The 18817-nt window shown below is 46.7% G+C and overlaps 1 protein-coding gene and 1 non-coding gene across 6 annotated transcripts in view; both read right to left on the reverse strand.

Moving 5' to 3' along the window:
• Positions 1-509: 509 nt before the first annotated feature.
• On the reverse strand, positions 510-583 carry TRNAN-GUU (transfer RNA asparagine (anticodon GUU)). The gene has a single exon. It is a non-coding gene; the product is annotated as a tRNA-Asn (tRNA).
• Positions 584-5334: 4751 nt separating this feature from the next.
• PWWP3A (PWWP domain containing 3A, DNA repair factor) overlaps positions 5335-18817 on the reverse strand; it is a 52087-nt gene continuing 38604 nt past the window's right edge. For 4 of the 5 annotated variants that reach the window (XM_058163515.1, XM_058163518.1, XM_058163516.1 and 1 more), the window contains 4 exons: positions 16701-16751; positions 14944-15371; positions 14016-14104; positions 5335-6854 (listed from right to left, as the gene is read on the reverse strand). In XM_058163515.1, the coding sequence (XP_058019498.1) occupies positions 6779-6854; positions 14016-14104; positions 14944-15371; positions 16701-16751 (644 nt within the window). In that variant the 3' untranslated portion in view covers positions 5335-6778. Of the gene's footprint in view, positions 6855-11761; positions 14105-14943; positions 15372-16700; positions 16752-18817 lie in introns of those variants that run through there. The other variant, XM_058163517.1, reaches the window with a different exon arrangement.

Below are 18817 nucleotides of genomic sequence, written 5' to 3' on the forward strand. Positions count from 1 at the left end.
TAATTTTCTCTTTTTCTCAATTTCACTTTAAGATGCGTGGACACTTTAATTCCCCCAGCTAACCTTCCCTACCCCTGTCATTTTAAGAGCTCAGCAAATGAATTGTGTCTTTTTCTTGGTTCCAGTTCCCACAGGTGAATTTTTGCATCTGAGGACTGCATTCAGCAGCAAGGGTCTCCAACCTTTAAGACTTGTGGACTTCAACTCCCAGAGTCCCTCAGCCAGCTTTGCTCTGGGAACTCTGGGAGTTGAAGTCCACAAGTCTTAAAGGGACCAAGGTTGGAGACCCCTGTTCAGGAGCATGGATTTTTCCCCCTAAATACTTGCTCCTCTTGTGACGCCATTGCGGCCATTTTGGCTACGGGCAGAAGCCTTATTGCCCTCCCAGCATCCCTGCTGAAACCCGTTCATTTTTTTCCCCCTCTTTCATTCTTGCCCGGAAAAGTAGTTGCGGTTCATTAATTACAAGTCTGCGCGGCATTTAAAAAATAAAAAGGGAATTTTGCCTGCGTCCCTGGGTGGGCTCGAACCACCAACCTTTCGGTTAACAGCCGAACGCGCTAACCGATTGCGCCACAGAGACCAAGCTGCTTTAAGCTCTCCTGCCACGATTCTTAAGGAGGAAGATACAATCCTGGACGTTGAACAAGAATGCAAATACAGAGGAGTATAAGAACAATAGAGCATGCCTTGGAACGTTTTCCTTCCTTCCTTCCTTCCTTCCTTTTCTTCCCATCTCATATACATTACTCTGGGCATCTTACAATTAAATTAAATTAAAAACTCATAAAAATAACAAATAACCTTAAAATAGTTGCTAAGAGCTGCCATTTATTTGCTAAATAAATGGCATAAGATATAAGGGGTGTGCATAAGAGCACAAAAGTGCCTACCGTTCCTGTCCTATTGTTCCCTTTATTATATCAAATTAATATAGCTAATGCATATTCTTTACCTATATATATATATATTTTCTTCATGATATGTTTTTTACTTTTGACAATGTTTATGTATACTGTTATGACAAAATTAAATAAAAAATAATAATAAATGTATCTCTGGCATTTCTTTAAAGCAGATTGGGATCTCCACAACAACCCTGTGAGGTAGCTTGGGCTGAGCCTGTAGGATTGCTGCTGCTGCTGCTGTTGCTGCTATTACTACTACTACAATTTATTTATTTATTTTGTCACAACAGTATATATAGGCATAAGCATGAAAGTAACTATATAATATATAAGCATATATATATAAGCATTTAGGGGACTGGAGGCTAAAACATATGAAGAACGGTTGCAGGAACTGGGTATGTGTAGTTTAATGAAAAGAAGGACTAGGGGAGACATGATAGCAGTCTTCCAATATCTCAGGGGTTGCCACAAAGAAGAGGGAGTCAAGCAATTCTACAAAGCACCTGAAGGTAGAACAAGAAGCAATGGGTGGAAACTGATCAAGGAGAGAAGCAACTTAGAACTAAGGAGAAATTTCCTGACAGTTAGAACAATCAGTCAGTGGAATAACTTGCCTGCAGAAATTGTGAATGCGCCAACACTGGAAATTTTTAAGAAGAGATTAGATAACCATCTGACTGAGATCCTGCCTGGGCAGGGGGTTGGACTAGAAGGCCTCCAAGGTCCCTTCCAACTCTGTTGTTATGTTACGTTATGTTATAAGCATGCAATAACTATATTAATTGGATATAATAGGACAGGAATAAGACAGGAATTACTAAATTAAAAAATTAAATTAAAAATTAAAAAATTAAATTAAAAATTTAAATTTAAAAATTTAAATTAAAAATTAAATTAAAAAGGATAGTATTACTACTAATACTAATACTAATAACTGTCCTTTTTAGGAAAAGCTGAGGTAGGTATTGGTTTGCTATTGCTAACCATGATAGTTGTTAAGTGAGTTTTGCCCATTTTATGATCTTTGCTGCCCGAGTTGTTAAGCTAGGATCCATGGTTGTTAAGCGAACATGGTTTCCCCTTTGACTTTCCTTGTCAGAAGGTTGGAAAAGGTGACACTGCAACCACCATAAATAGTCAGTTGTCAAAACATCTGAATTTTGATCCCATGACCGTTGGGGATGGTGCAAGGTTGCCAGTGTGAAAATTGGTCATGTCACTTTTTTTCAGTGCCGTTGGTCACTAAACAAAACTGTTGTAGGTCGAAGAACCTGAATCGGGATTCCTACCGGATTATCGTATGAAGACCATGTTTGTCGACTTACCTTTGGCAGGGCTGGGATGTGGAAAAGCATCCATCCTGGTTCTTCTGGGCCTCTTGGTGGCCGTTCATACCCATCTATCAAAGGGGAGCCATGGTCGCGCAGTGGTTACAATGCAGTATTGCAAGGCTGACTCTGCCGACTGCCAGGGGTCCGAGCCCTCACCGGCTCAAAGCTGACTCAGCTCTCCATCTTTCCGAGGTGGGTAAACTGAGGACCAGGATTGTTGGGGGCAAGAGGCTGACTCTGTAAACCGCTTAGAGAGGGCTGGAAAGCGGTATATAAGTGTTGTGCCTTGTCCTCCCTCCTCTCCTCAGCCAGGCCCCTCCCATCTCCTGCTATCCGATTCAGAGTCTGATAATGAAGAGGAACGGCCTGGCTTGCCTCCAGGCCCCAGCCCTGGCACCATGCCCGGACAGAATGTCAGGAATGAACTAACAAACCTCACTCCTACAGCGTATGAGCACGAAGCCAGCCACGTGCTAGAATTGCCGGCAGCAGACCAGGAGGAAGGGAGTTCAGAGTGGACGGATCCCCGCTTCCGGAGAATTGAGAGGCGACATCAACAAAAGGAAGGGAGGGGCAGGCCTGGATAAGTGCTGAGTCATGGAGCCACACCCCATGGCCTATATAAAGGGTCTGCTTTTTGGCATTCCTTGAGTCAAGCAAAGTCTCATCTGGTTTGCTGAAGTCACACCTTGGATGCCCTGAGAAATCTGAAAGGAATTTGGCAAAGCTGCAGAGGCTTTGTAGCCACGCTTGATACAGACTTCCCAGACCCGGCTGTCGGAGGGGGAGGGGGACACGACAATAAGTCTAAGTCCTATTGCTAACGCTATTGCTACCGTGGTCTCCTTCTAAACCAGGTCAGTAGGAGGAATGGGACTGTAGTAGACTCCCTTCATCCAGTGTTGGTTTCAGTTCGTGTTGGGGACAGCGTGATCTAACCTGTTTTTGTGTATGTGTGTGCAATGGTGGGATTGAAAAATTTAACACCCGGTTCGCTGCCCAGTTGCTGGGTGGGCGTGGCCATGGGGTGTGTGGCCTACTTGGCCTCCTGCACCACAGCTCGGGGGAGGCATTTCCACCCTCTCAAGGCTCTGGAGGCTTTCCTCGAGCCTCCAGGAGGGCGAAAACAGACTCCCCCGGGCACCGGAGGCCCTCCGGAGGCCGGAAACATTTCTGGACTTCTGATAGGCCCATTTTTTACCCTCACAGAGCCTCCGTGGGGGCCTTGCACTTACCTCGCATGCAAAACAGGCTGCATAGAGACTCCTGGGAGGGGCGGGGCGGGCAGGGTGAGCCGGTCCTTGGAATAACTGGTTCGGCGAACCAGATTAAAATTAACATCCGGTTCACCCGAACCGACCTGAACCGGCTGAATCTCACCCCACCTGTGTGTGTGAGAGAGCTTTTGAGTCACTACTGAACTCTGTTTAGGCTTCCCCCAGAATTAAGGTTAGTATGACAGATGCTTACTCTTTGGGCCATCCCTCCTGTTTCCAAGGTCATCCCTACAGACCATTACAGCAGAAGCCAATCCCTTAAGGCAGGGATGTCCAAACTTGGCCCCTTGAAGAGTGATGGACTTCAACTCCCAGAATTCCCCAGCCATCAACTTGCTCATATTTATAGCTCATGTTGGCTGGGAATTTCTGGGAGTTGAAGTCCATCACTCTTCAAGGGGCCAAGTTTGGACACGCCTGCCTTAAGGGAACATTTTCTGGTACAGGTAGTCCTCAATTTATGACCACAATTGGGACCAGAATTTTTGTGGCCAAGCAAGCTGGTTGGTAAATGAGTCATAGTCATACCTGATTTTATTACTTTTCTCCCGTGGTTTAAGTTCCACTGCAGTTGTGAATTTGAATCATCTGGTCGGTAAGTCAGTCCGGCTCCCTCCAGTGATTTTGCTTAGAATAGAATAACAGAGTTGGAAGGGACCTTGGAGGTCTTCTAGTCCAACCCACTGCTTAGGCAGGAAACCCTTGTTCAGAAGCCAGCTGGGAAAGGTCGCAAATGGCGATCTTATCACCTCGGGACGCGGCAACCGTCATAAATACATGTCTGCTGCCAAGCGCATGAATTTGGATCATGTGTGTGTGGGAATACTGTAGCAATCCTGAGTTATTATTATTATTATTTATTATATTTATATACCGCCCATCTCCCGAAGGACTCAGGGCGGTTCACAGCCAATAAAACAACAGAAAACATATAATACATATAAAACAGCAAAAAGAATAGACAATTAAATTCAGTAGATGCCTTAAAACTTTTAAATACAAATTTAAAACCCATTTAAACCCCTGATTTAAAAACCCCAATTTAAAACTACGTTCACGCTAGTCCTGCTCTTCGAAACAGCAACGTCTTCAGCTCGCGGCGGAAGGACCTGGGATCGGGGAGTTGACGAAGCCCCAGAAGGAGCTCGTTCCAGAGGGTAGGGGCCCCCACAGAGAAGGCCCTCCCCCTAGAGGTCGCCAGCTGACATTGTTTAGCTGACGGTATCCGGAGGAGGCCCTCTCTGTGAGAGCGCACTGGTCGGTGAGAGGCTAATGGTGGCAGTAGGCGGTCCTGTAAATATCCCGGCCCTAGGCCATGGAGCGTTTTAAAGGTGATAACAAGTACCTTGAAGTGAACCCGGAAGACCACTGGGAGCCAGTGCAGATTATGCAGGAGGGGTGTTACATGGGAGCCACAAGGAGTCAGCAGTCTCCAACCTTTGTGGTTTGATGGCTTGGCAGGGGAGAGGGGAATCGAGCCACGTTGAGTGGTGGCCCGGTCCATGCGCACACAGCTCAACTTGCATGAGAACGGGCTGGCACGCAAGCATGAGTGCCCGCCGGCCTGCTGCTTGTGCAAGCAGAGCTGCACACGTGTGTGTATGTGCGTGCGCACTCTGGCCAGCCACTCATGCAGCCCAATTCTGAATAGATCACGGTCTGGTATTAGGCTGCAGCCCGGAGGTTGTGGGGGACCCTTGTCCTAAGTGCAAAGACCAATAGTTAAGTCCCTTTTTTCAGTACCGTTAACTGTGAACAGTTGGTAAATGTCGAAAACTATCTGTACTTATCTTAAAAAGACACAGCACTACAACGTGAAGCACTGAAAGCTATTTTTATTGGGTTTTTTTTCCAAAATTACAAAACACGAAAAGTACCAGTGTGGGATGTCACAAGGAATGTCAGTACAGTCAATAAAAATGGAGATTATTGAATGTCAGCCGCATTTGTCTTCCCCCCACCCCTCCCCCAAATTGATCCAGAATTACAAAATACTGCACGGTAGGATAAGTGTGGTATTGCAGAATGTCTTGGTTGATGATGTAAGCAGATTTATAAAAATGAAAAGCAATTGATTTTAGACAACAATATCGTTGAAAGCAGGATTGGGGGAGCTCTGGCCCTTTTATGACTTGTGGAACTTCAACTCCCACAATTCCCGGAGCCAGCCATGTTGGCTCAGGTATTCTGGGAATTGAAGTTCCACAAGTCATAAAAGGGCCAGAGCTCCCCCAACCCTGCTTTCAACAATACTGTGTTTTTAAAACGCACAATTCACACTTAGGTGTTATGCAACACATAATAAAATCAGACAAAGCCATTACTCAATACTCCAAGCTTGAAATGAGATTTTTCTGAGGTCCGAAAAATGATCAGACCGAGTGCTCAAAGACTGAAACAGCGATTCTGCGCTCAAAATGGAGTTTTCATAACTTAAAACTGAGCGTTCTCAGCTGACAAACGTTTGAATCAAAAGTATTTCCTACGTTGCTATCGCCGCGCTTCAGAAACGAATCGGAAGGGCTTCAGAAGTTGTTGAATGGAGCAGCTCCCGGCTGCTCATTGAAGCAACACATTTTTCCCCCTCGGACCTCTAGGCAAGCCTGAAACATGTTGGATCTTTAAAAGTTGCATTAAAATGTGGCTGATTTAATGAACCAACTCATACAAGGAAACTTATATCTTTTTTCAGGCTTGTGTAGAAGGCTTTAAAAAAGGACGCAGCTGGTTTAATGAGTAGTAAAGGGTGGCTGCCCTCATCCACAGTCTGAGTAAGTCTGGAAGCTTGCACGGCCCTACAACTTAGCATCCGCACAGACTGAATGAATCTCAGGCACCGCTGATAACTGAAGAACAGAAGAGAGAAGAGTTTGCAATACATACATGCATGTGGCTTCTGGCTAAATAGGTATGAGAGCCGTTTCAAATGTTGTCATTTGATCAACGCTGTGCTCAAATCACAATCAAGGAGATGATACTTATGAATATAATTTTAAAATGTGCTTTAAACTGGAGGCAGCTTCTTATGTAGCTGGGATTCGTTGCGACAGACCAAAAACACAGTTCATTTTCTTGTAACTGAATGGAGACGGAGGAAACAGCAGGCAGACCTATGTCTCCTATTTCATAGATACTTCTTTCATATACATCTATATTTAAAAAAATACATTCAATATTCTGTACAAAACCACGGAATTTAATCTCCCTTACAAGTACCCAGTACATAAACGGATGGATAAAGAGCTTCAGAGTTTATTTTCTACAGATGGCTTCTCGCTTTCTTGGCAAAATTTTGCTTCTCCTTTTGGATTTCTTTTTCAAATTCTTCTCTTTCCCTGAAGGATTTAAAAAAAAGTTGCAAGCAAACAAAACAAACCTCTAGCAACGGGGAAGCTGAAACCCTGAGATTTTGTTCCCTAGTTTCTTTTTACAGAATAAGACTCGAGACCGACTTGTCTTCCCTTCAGCCAGAGAGCTTCCTAGTATAAACCTCTGTCAACAATTTTACACAAGAAGTCCTCAGTTTATGACCACAATTGCAACTAGAATTTCTGCTGCTAATCAGACTGGTTGTTAAATGAGTCGTGACCAATTTTGCCACCTTTTTGCCACTCTCGTTGAGCAAACTGCTGCAGTCGTTAAGCAAGTCATCTGGTTGTTATGTGAATCATGTGGTCATTAAGCGAACCCGGCTTCCCACATTGACTGCTTGTCGGAAGCTGGCTTGGGGAGGTGACAAATGGCAATCACATGATCCCAGGATATTGCAGCCGGTTGCCAAGTTACCACAGAGATGTTACGATGGTCATAAGTGGGAGGACTAGTCGTAAGCCAATTTTTTTCAGTGCCACTGTAACGTCAAACAGTCACTAATCAAATGGTTGCAAGTTGAGGGCTAACCTGTAGTTTTATGGTTGTTCAAAGTATGTTTTTGAAATGCCCCAATATTTTTTTTATGGAGCAGAATTATACCGGCTTTCCCCAAAATTATGACCCACCCAAAAGTAAGTCCTAGCTTGATCTTTACATGTGCACCCAATACCAGCCCTACCCCCAAATTAAGCCCTAATTAAGACCCTGCCCACTCCAGGGTGCAGGGGGTGGGACGAAGCGCACGGAATAAAAATGAAGCTAGGGTGGAGATGAGGGTGGTGCAGCTGCCCTACTTGCAAGGCCTCGCGCACCCCAACATCTGCCTCACTTTGCAGGCCCTTCTGCAGCCACTTGCCGCTGCTTATGCAAGTCGCCTCCAGTTCACCGTCGGAGGCCTTCTGGAAAGCCCTTTGCAGCCGATAGCAGAACTCCGGATCGATCTGGAGTTCTGTTCTCGGCTACAAAGGGCTTTCCAGAAGGCCTCTGAAGTTGAAAGGGAAGCCAGGGGCACCGGGTGCATCAATCCGGAGTCCGTTTCTCAGCTGCAGAGGGCTTTCTGGAAGACCTCTGAAGGTAAAACGGAGGCCGAGGGTGACGCATGATAGAGGCGTCAATTGGCCGCTGAAGAAGTGGGCTGGCAGCGGGCTACCGCTGGGCAGGGCTGTCGGTGCCGCAGTGGCGAGTTGAGTCAGTAATTAGACCTCCCCCACAAAAGAAGCTGTAGTCCAGCGGTTCTCAACCTGTGGGTCGGGACCCCGTTGGGGGTCGAATGACGATTTGCCAGGGGTCACCTAAGACCATCGGAAATATGGGAAGTATACTTGCGAGCCGAAGAATCGCGCTCCAGTGGTTGACTCCAGAAGCCAGCTGCAGGCTCTTCAAATCGCTAGCCAAATTCGGCTTCAGGCGCGATGAATTAAAAAAGAGAGAAATCTTTGCTCTGATGTCTCCCTCTCAAGCCAGCTGCAATCACTCCCAATCGCTAGCCTAATCTGGCTTCAGGCGCGATAAACTTAATAGGGGAGGAGTCTCCGCTTTAATGCCTCCGTCCTCAAGGCAATCGCAAGCAGTTCAGATCACTAGCCAATACAGCTTCAGGCGCGATAAATTCAAAACGAAAATAATTTTACGGTTGGGGTCGCCACATCGTGGGGAATTGTATTAAAGGGGTCGCAGCACTATAAAGGTTGAGAACCACTGCACTAGTCGTTTCTTTGGGGGTCAAAAGAAAATAAGACCGGGTCTTATTTTCAGGGAAATACTGTAGGTAGGTCTCAACTTACGACCACAATTGAACCCAAAATTTCTGTTGCCAAGTGAAACATTTGTTAGGCGAGTTTTGCCCCCTTTTATGACTTTTCTTTCCACAGTTGTTAAGTGAATTACCGCAGCTGATAATTTAGTGACCCGGTTGTTAAGTTTAAAGTTAACCAACAGTGGTTTCCCCGTTGATTTTGCTGGTCAGAAGGTCGCCAAAGGGGATCACATGATCCCCAGGACACTGCAACCATCATAAATACGAGTCAGCTGCCAATATCTGAATTTGGATCATGTGACCATGGGAATGCTGCAATGGTCGTAAGTGTGAAAAACGATCATAAGTCACTTTTTTTCAGTGATGTTGTCACTTTGAACGGTCATTAAATGAACTGTTGTAAGTCGAGAACTACCTGTACAGTGCCATAGATAAAGGGTAGCTGTCTTATGACAGTTTATTACATCGGTGCGATACAGCTGGGTATTGTGAAGAATGATGAAGAGGGAAGAGCTACACCCTGAGTAAGGTCCTCAGAAGCAAAACGAACGCTGCAATACTCTGGGTAGGATGTCCTGATTTAGGAGTGGAGAAAGGAAAACGATGCACAGTAAAACAGCCCTTCCAAACCTGGGTCGCTCAGACTGGAATGCAACTAGTCCTTGGTTAACGACCATTTGTCCAGCAACTCTCTGAAATTATGAAGTCAAACAAACCAGGAGGTTTGCAGCCAATCCTTAAGTTGCAGCTGGCACAGTGTCTCTGTGGTCGCAATTGGGGCGCTTAGCAACCGGCTCGCAATGATGACAGTCAAACCATCTCACGATCATGGAGACTGCCCTTGGAGACCTTCCTTGCCGGCTTCCCCCCAAGTACCGTATATACTCGAATATAAGCCGATCCGAGTATAAGCCGAGGTCCCCAATTTTACCCCAAAAACTGGGGTAAACTGGGGACTCGAGTATAAGCCGAGGGAGGGAAATGAGGCAGCTACCGGTCAGGGAAAGCCTCCCTCCCTCAGCCGAGAAGGCTGGCGGCTCCGCCGCCCGCCTCTCACTGCACCGGCAGGGCTTCCCAGCTAATGCAAAAGCCCGCCAAGTTTGCTCCATCCGGTATAATGTGAAAAAGAAAAGAAAAAAAACTGAGAAAATATATATATATATTTATGGACCAAAAGACCCGTTAGGTCTTATTTTTGGGGATGTCTTAATTTTGTGCCCGGATGGAGAAATGACAAAATATTGGAAGCTTTTGTCTGCTTGCAAACAGAGCGATCCGATCACCTGTGTCCATCCCCCATGCCCCTGCCTCTGTCTGATGCCGGTGCCACCGCACAAGCTTCCTGCAAGCCTGGCATCTGTGCAGCACATCTGGACTGCCTGTCTCCCACCCTGCCTCTACTTATCTGTGCTGCGCCAAGGGGCTGGTGGGCTGAGGCTCCTGCCGACACTGTCAGGCTCTGTGTGCGTACCACCTCTTGTGCTGGCCATGCCCATTTCCCCGGGCTTATTTTTGGGGTCGTGCTTATATTAGGCCCACCCCAAAAAATCATGATAAGGCTTATTTTCAGGGTGGGTCTTATTTTTGGGGAAACACAGTAGCATCATGGGTGAAATCCAGCAGGTTCTAGAAAACCGGTAGCGGAAATTTTGAGTAGTTCAGAGAACCGGCAAATACCACCTCTGGCTGGCCCCAGAGTGGGGTGGGAATGGAGATTTTGCAATATCCTTCCCCTGCCACACCCACCAAGCCACACCACGCCCATCAAGCCACGCCGACAGAACCGGTAGTAAAATAATTTGGATTTCACCACTGGGTAGCACCATGCATGATTCACCAAATGACAGCAACCAGAACTTCCATTGTGCTTCTGAATGGCATTATTTAGCAACAAAATTCCTGATTCAGCTATTGTCATTAATTGAGGACTTACAGTTGGTTCTCGACTTACGACCACAACTGAGCCCAAAATTGCTACGCGATTTATTGAGTTTCGCCCCATTTTACAAATTTTCTTGCCACGGTTGTTAAGTGAATCACTGCACTTGTGAAGTTAGCAACATGGTTGTGGAGTAAACCTGGCTTCCCGGCTTCCCCATTGACTTTGCTGGTCAGCAGGTCGCAAAACGGGATCACATGATCCCCAGGACACTGCGACCATCATAAATACGAGTCAGCTGCCAATATCTGAATTTGGATCATGTGACCATGGGAATGCTGCAATGGTCGTAAGTGTGAAAAACGATCATAAGTCACTTTTTTTCAGTGATGTTGTCACTTTGAACAGTCATTAAATGAACTGTTGTAAGTCGAGAACTACCTGTAGTGCCATAAATAAAGGGTAGCTGTCTTATGACAGTTTATTACATCGGTGCGATACAGCTGGGTATCGTGAAGAATGATGAACAGGGAAGAGCTACACCCTGAGTAAGGTCCTCAGAAGCAAAACGAACGCTGCAATACTCTGGGTAGGATGTCCTGATTTAGGAGTGGAGAAAGGAAAACGATGCACAGTAAAACAGCCCTTCCAAACCTGGCTCGCTCAGACTGGAATGCAACTAGTCCTTGGTTAACGACCATTTGTCCAGCAACTCTCTGAAATTATGAAGTCAAACAAACCAGGAGGTTTGCAGCCAATCCTTAAGTTGCAGCTGGCACAGTGTCTCTGTGGTCGCAATTGGGGCGCTTAGCAACCGGCTCGCAATGATGACAGTCAAATCATCTCACGATTATGGAGACTGCCCTTGGAGACCTTCCTTGCCGGCTTCCCCCCAAGTACCGTATATACTCGAATATAAGCCGATCCGAGTATAAGCCGAGGTCCCCAATTTTACCCCAAAAAACTGGGGTAAACTGGGGACTCGAGTATAAGCCGAGGGAGGGAAATGAGGCAGCTACCGGTCAGGGAAAGCCTCCCTCCCTCAGCCGAGAAGGCTGGCGGCTCCCCCGCCCCGCCCTCTCACTGCACCGGCAGGGCTTCCCCGCGCTAATGCAAAAGCCCGCCAAGTTTGCTCCATCCGGTATAATGTGAAAAAAAGAAAAGAAAAAACTGAGTATAAGTTTAGGACGTTTTTCAGCACAAAAAACGTGCTGAAAAACTCGGCTTATACTCGAGTATATACGGTAAATCCAACGGGGAAACTTGACAGGAAGTTGCAAATGGCAATTGCGTGAAACACCTACCGGGTTTCCCTGAAAATAAGGCATGTCTTATATATATATATATTTATGGACCAAAAGACCCGTTAGGTCTTATTTTTGGGGATGTCTTAATTTTGTGCCCGTTTGCCCGCCCACTCTCTCCCTCTATCTGCTTGCCTATGGCTGCAATGGATTACATGGCTTGTCAGGGCACATGCCTTTTTCGCTCGGATGGAGAAATGACAAAATATTGGAAGCTTTTGTCTGCTTGCAAACAGAGCGATCCGTTTCAAAGTGCCCCATTTGCAAGCGGATGAAACTTTTGTCTCTCTCTGGGTGAAAATTGCATAGGCAGAGGTGGGGGGGTGGAGGCGGGCGATCCCAACGCACCGCCTACTCCGTCCCACTGTCTCTCGGCTTGTCTACAGCTTTGCCGGGGAAGGGACCCACGCAGGAAATCAAAATCACCTGTGTCCATCCCCCCCCCCATGCCCCTGCCTCTGTCTGATGCCGGTGCCACCGCACAAGCTTCCTGCAAGCCTGGCATCTGTGCAGCACATCTGGACTGCCTGTCTCCCACCCTGCCTCTACTTATCTGTGCTGCGCCAAGGGGCTGGTGGGCTGAGGCTCCTGCCGACACTGTCAGGCTCTGTGTGCGTACCACCTCTTGTGCTGGCCATGCCCATTCCCCCGGGCTTATTTTTGGGGTCGTGCTTATATTAGGCCCACCCCAAAAAATCATGATAAGGCTTATTTTCAGGGTGGGACTTATTTTTGGGGAAACACAGTAGCATCATGGGTGAAATCCAGCAGGTTCTAGAAAACCGGTAGCGGAAATTTTGAGTAGTTCAGAGAACCGGCAAATACCACCTCTGGCTGGCCCCAGAGTGGGGTGGGAATGGAGATTTTGCAATATCCTTCCCCTGCCACACCCACCAAGCCACACCACGCCCATCAAGCCACGCCGACAGAACCGGTAGTAAAATAATTTGGATTTCACCACTGGGTAGCACCATGCATGATTCACCAAATGACAGCAACCAGAACTTCCATTGTGCTTCTGAATGGCATTATTTAGCAACAAAATTCCTGATTCAGCTATTGTCATTAATTGAGGACTTACAGTTGGTTCTCGACTTACGACCACAACTGAGCCCAAAATTGCTACGCGATTTATTGAGTTTCGCCCCATTTTACAAATTTTCTTGCCACGGTTGTTAAGTGAATCACTGCACTTGTGAAGTTAGCAACATGGTTGTGGAGTAAACCTGGCTTCCCGGCTTCCCCATTGACTTTGCTGGTCAGCAGGTCGCAAAACGGGATCACATGACCCCGGGGACACTGCTATCGTCATAAATATGAACCAGTTGCTAAGCGTCTGAATTTTGATCACAGGACTATGGGGCTGCCACAATGGTCGTTATGTATGAAAAATGGCCGTAATTCACTTTTTTCAGTGGTGGTGTAACTGTTCACGGTCATTAAATGAACTGTTGTAAGTCAAGGACTACCTGTACTGTACTGGCTTGAAGGCACTCCTTTTGGTAGGAGCTGTAGCATCCTTTGGTCTCAAAGACCTTTTCTACCTTGCTATTGGCTTTTCTACCTTTGTTAACTGGTTGGACCAGTTTTTGCTTTTGAAATCTTAGCAGGAAGGCCGGGTTTGACTGGCATTTTTTTGTGACTTGTGAGAGGAGGACAATGTTTCATTCCACTTCACATGTGCAAACTGTGCAGAATCTACTGACAAGGGTGAAATATATTATATATATATATATATGTTTAAGAAAGGCAGTTTGATGTAGTGGTTAAGGCAGCAGGCTAGAAACCCAGAAGCCATGAGTTCTCATTCTGCCTTAGGCACAAAGGCAGTTGGGGAGCTTTGGACCAATGTCAGATCTAAGAGCAGGCAATGGCAAACCTGAGAATAGGAAGGAAGGAAGGAAGGAAGGAGGGAGGGAAGGAAAAAGATATTTGATGAGGGAGGGAAGGGGAGGGAAGGAAGATTCATAAACACAAACACACAGACATAATTCCAGAATTCCTAGCAACCATCTTCATACTGTAATCCCAACATGTCTAGAAGTACCAGGTGAGGGATAGCTGGGGGGGAAAAAAGGCTTCCACTGCATAATGCGACAGGCACACAAGAGGTTATGTGAGGTAAAGCAGACTTATTGTGTGAGGTAGGCAGACTTATATATGGGATGGAGGTCTGAGCCGATACCTTTTGCTCACTGGAGGTCCGTTGATGTATTTTTCTTCTGCTGTCTTGTAGTCTATCTGATGCACAGCAGAAATTGCATAAATGATGGCCTGGAGAAAGGAAAAAAACAAAAAAACAGAAAAGGGCAGTTTAGAGCAGTGCTTCTCAACCTTGGCCCTTTTTAGGTGTGTGGACTGCAACTCCCAGAATTCCACATCTCTTAAAGTGGCCAACGCTGAGAAACATTGGTTTAGAGCAGGGGTCTCCAACCTTGGTCCCTTTAAGACTTGTGGACTTCAACTCCCAGAGTCCCTCAGCCAGCAAAGCAAAACAAAGCTGGCTGAGGAACTCTGGGAGTTGAAGTCCACAAGTCTTAAAGGGACCAAGGTTGGAGACCCCTGGTTTAGAGGCCATGTTTGCCAACATGTTCAGGAGGAGAAGGAGGGAGGAAGAAGGGGGCCGCAATTTAGTGGCAGAAGAAAAAGCTCTCCATTCAAATTCTGGTGATCTCCGAGGATGGCTAGGAAAAATTTCTACCTGAATCCTTGGAGAATTGCAATATGCTAATCTGGTCAAATACAAGCAGAGGGATCGAGTTTTACATGGGGAAGGACTAGGGGTGTCCTGACAAGGGGTGGGATTCAGACGGTTCGGGAGAACCGGATGCTAATTTTACATCTGGTTTGCCAAACTGGTAGTTCCAAGGACTGTCTGGCCCCCGCCCACCCCACCCCCGCCATGCAGCCCGTTTTGGATGCCAGATAAATGCAGGGCCTGTGCAGAGGCTCTGGGAAAGCGAAAAACGGGCCTCCCGGAAGTTCCGGAAGTCCGGAAACGGGCCCGTCCCGCAACCAGGCAGAGAAACGGTTGCTAAAATTTTTGAATCCCATCCCTGGGAATGACTCCATAGAAGTCTCTGCTTATCTTCCATGTCCCCCACTTCACTTACTTCTGGAAAAAGTACTTCGAGGACAAATTTGGCACTGTCTCTATTTTTAACCGGCAGCTTCTTGGCTCCAACTTCCCGATAAACTTCCTTTAAGTAGTTGAGCACAAGGTCCTGCTGATCATCGTCTTCCAGGTAGGTCTCCAGGATCAAATACCGGGGTGTTTTGAGGGATTTCCTCAGCCAGCGCGACTGTTTCTGGCTCTTCAGGATGGAGCGGAGGTGCTCGTCAGCTCCTTTGGCGTTTACGATGAACTCCACGATCCGTTTGTTGGCTCTGTCTCGGGCGGCTCGTGTCCGGTCAGGAAGAATTTTCTTCACTTGCTTTGGGGGGGTTATCTCAGTGAGAAGCTCCCCGCTGTCCAACTCCTCCATTTGAGAGAAGCTCATCTGGGATAAAGTATGGAAGGATTCATTTCGGACCGGAGAGCCTTGGGGGAAAAAAAGAAGCCAGGATCTTTTGCTCAAAGTTGGAACAGCATCTAAAACAGGAGTCTCTCATCTTGGCAACTTTAAGACTTGTGGACTTACAACTCCCAGAATTCATGGCTGGCTGGGGAGTTCTAGGAACTGAAGTGCGTAAGTCTTAAAGTTGCCAAGTTTGGAGATCCCTGTTTCTAAAAAGTTGCTAATTCCTATTTCTTTCCCTGTCCCACAACCACAGGTGGTCCTTGACTTATAACCAGTCACTTAACGACTGTTAATTACATGAGACATTTCAAGTTATGACAGCTGCACTCACACACACACATACACTGTAATTTACGGGACCGCCTGCTGTTACCTCATGCCTCCCACCGACCTGTACGCTCACACAGAGAGGGTCTTCTCAGGGTGTCGTCCACCAAACAATGTCGGCTGGCGGCCCCCAGGGGCAGGGCCTTCTCTGTTGGAGCTCCTACGCTCTGGAACAAACTTCCCCCTGGCTTATGCCAAGTGCCTGATCTTCGGACCTTTCGCCGTGAGCTGAAAGCACACTTATTTATTCAAGCGGGACTGGCTTAACAGTTTATTAAATTTTAATTGGGGTTTTTATTATTTTAGGGTTTTAAATTTTAAATTTTTAATGTCGGCCAATTTTGTAATATGCTTTGTTTTAAATTTTTGTTTTAATTGTATATATATTGCGTTTTTATCTTTTGGCTGTACACCGCCCTGAGTCTTTCGGGAGAAGGGCGATATAAAAATTTAATAAAATAATAAAATAAATAATAATAATTACGTGATTCCATTTTGTGCACTTGGCAACCTGCCCATCTTTATGGCTATTTGCAAGGTCCTATGGTCAAGTAACAATAATTTCTGATGCTTTTTTGCCAGTTTTCGGCAAAAACACACCCATCGGGGAAAATTGATCCCATTAATGATTGTGGCATCCATTTGAAGACTGTAATGTTTGCTTAATCGCCACCATAAAAAGTGTAAAAAAAAAAAATTGGGTCCGGTCACACGATACCTCGACTTACGGTCGCAGCAACTTACGACCGCAATTCCGGGCTCAATTACTATTGTAAATTGAGGACTATCCATATGTTACAGCTCACATTCTCAGATTGGTGAGCATCAGACGTTTAAAGACTGCCAATGCATGGAAGTGCAGAAGGGCTGAGTGTTATTAATGACATCAAAACAGTTTTACAAGGAAAAAAATTCCAAGCCGGCCCTTCTGTCTTTTAAGCTGCTTTAATTTTGTTATATAATGTACACCACCCTCTTCCAAGGAATGGGGCTTCTTAAGATACAAAATGAAGCTTACTCACTCATGTCATCAGCACAGTATTCCAAGAAGGATCCCACAAAAGAATGGCAACCTAAGAAGACAAGATGATGATGTTATCCATTCAGTCATGTCCATCTTTTGGCAATTATAGGTCAGGTCTCTCCATATCTTACAATCCTGCACTATTTCTTCAAGTACTTCTATGAACTGGCCAGAGGTGGGATTCACATAATTTACCTACCAGTTCGCCCGGCATTGAAAATGTGAGAGCGTGCGCCCAGCCTCAAAAATGTGCCTAAACAGGGCAGCATAGAGATGAGGTGGGCCCAACCGTGATTTCTGCTACCGGTTCGCCCGAGCGTTTAACCCAGCTGGTGGGCTTGTCGGAGCAGCCCCCTTGCCCCCCTCTCCCACTAAGCCGCTCCATTTCCCACTTGCCAATAGCATATTATAAAGAAAAAAAAAAGAGAGAGAGACCCAGAACAGGGAGGGACCTTGGCTGTCAGCACCCATGCCGATTACCCTTTCAATTAGCTCCTCTTATCAAGTCCCATCTCGGAGCTCCAGTCCTGGCGGGTTGAGGTCGTTTTAGCATCCGACCCACAAAAAACAAAAAGGTTGCCGAGGGTGAAGGTGGGTTGGGGTCGTGGGCAGTGGGCAGAAGGGGAAGGCGACCCTCCCACCCTTCCCCTGGCAACCCCAGGGCCCCCTCCCCGCTCTTCCTCCACCACTGCAGGGCTTTTGGGATCCACAGGGGCCAATTGCCACCCACCCAGGGGGGGCTCCTTTCCGTGCAGGAAAGCAGCAGGACGTTTCCGCGCCTTCCCATGGAGCCGGGTGAGTAGGGAAGCGAGGTGGAAGCTCCCGGTGTTGACTGTCGGAGCAGGGAAGGAGGGAGGGAGGCTGCTTGCAAAATCTGCTCGTTGGGACTGCAGGCTCCCCTTTTCCCCCGGCCAGCTGGGCTCCTGTCCGGCCTAGCCTCCTCACATCGTGTTGCTTGCGCAGCAGCTGCACATGTGTCTAAGTATTGGGGGGGCTTATTTTGGGGGAGGGATGCGGTGGCTCAGGGGCTAGGATGTTGAGCTTGTCGATCAAAAGGTCAGCAGCTCAGCGGTTCGAATCCCTAGTGCTGCCATGTACTTGTCCCAGCTTCTGCCAACCTAGCAGTTTCGAAAGCACGTAAAAATGCAAGTAGAAAAAATAGGGACCACCTTTGGTGGGAAGGTAACAGCGTTCCGTGCGCCTTTGGCGTTGAATCATACCGGCTACATGACCACGGAGGCATCTTCGGACAGCACTGGCTCTTCGGCTTTGAAATGGAGATGAGCACCGCCCCCTAGAATCACCAACGACTAGCACGTATGTGCAAGGGGAACCTTTACCTTTACTTTATTTGGGGGGGAGGTTTATTTTAGCGCATGTGCTCGAAAGCCCAATTGGGCTTATTATCCGGACATGTCCTAGTTTCGGGGAAACACGATATCTCCATTTTATCCATTCAAAATATCTCAACTTATTTGCTCCTTGTTGATATGGATAGTCCTTGACTTACAATCATTTGTTTAGTGACAGTGTGAAGTTACAACAGTGCTGAAAAATATGACTTATCATCAGTCCTCGCACTTACATCTATTGCAGCATCCCTACAGTCACATGATCAAAATTTGGGTGTTTGACAACCGGCATGTATTCTCAGTTGGCTTCTGACAAGCAGTGACAATGGGGGAAGCCAGATTCATTTAATGATTGTGTGATTCACTTAACAACGATGGCAAAAAAAATCCATAAAATCAAGTGTGGCTCACTTAAACACTGCCATGCTCAGGAATGAAAATTCTGATCCCAATTGTCTGTAGAGATTCTTAGTCAGCCAGGTCATGGTTGTCCCAAAAGTGCTTTTTCAGGAGGCAACTGGACTTTGTTGTTTTGTCTTTGAAGAAGTCCGGATGCCTCCTGAAAAAGTACAACTTTGGAACAACCATGCCCTGGATGACTGAGAATCTCTACAAACTTTTAGCTGTACAATTTTGGATGAACACCCTTTGAATAGTGTGGGAGTAGAAATGGATTTCTAGAGGAAAAATTGTAGACTACAGGAACCAGGAGCACCGCTCAGGTGACCCTGAGGACACAGATAAACCCCCAAGGGCTTCAACG

The sequence above is a fragment of the Ahaetulla prasina genome, chromosome 1 (genome assembly GCF_028640845.1).
Source record: "Ahaetulla prasina isolate Xishuangbanna chromosome 1, ASM2864084v1, whole genome shotgun sequence".
Lineage (NCBI taxonomy): Eukaryota > Metazoa > Chordata > Lepidosauria > Squamata > Colubridae > Ahaetulla > Ahaetulla prasina.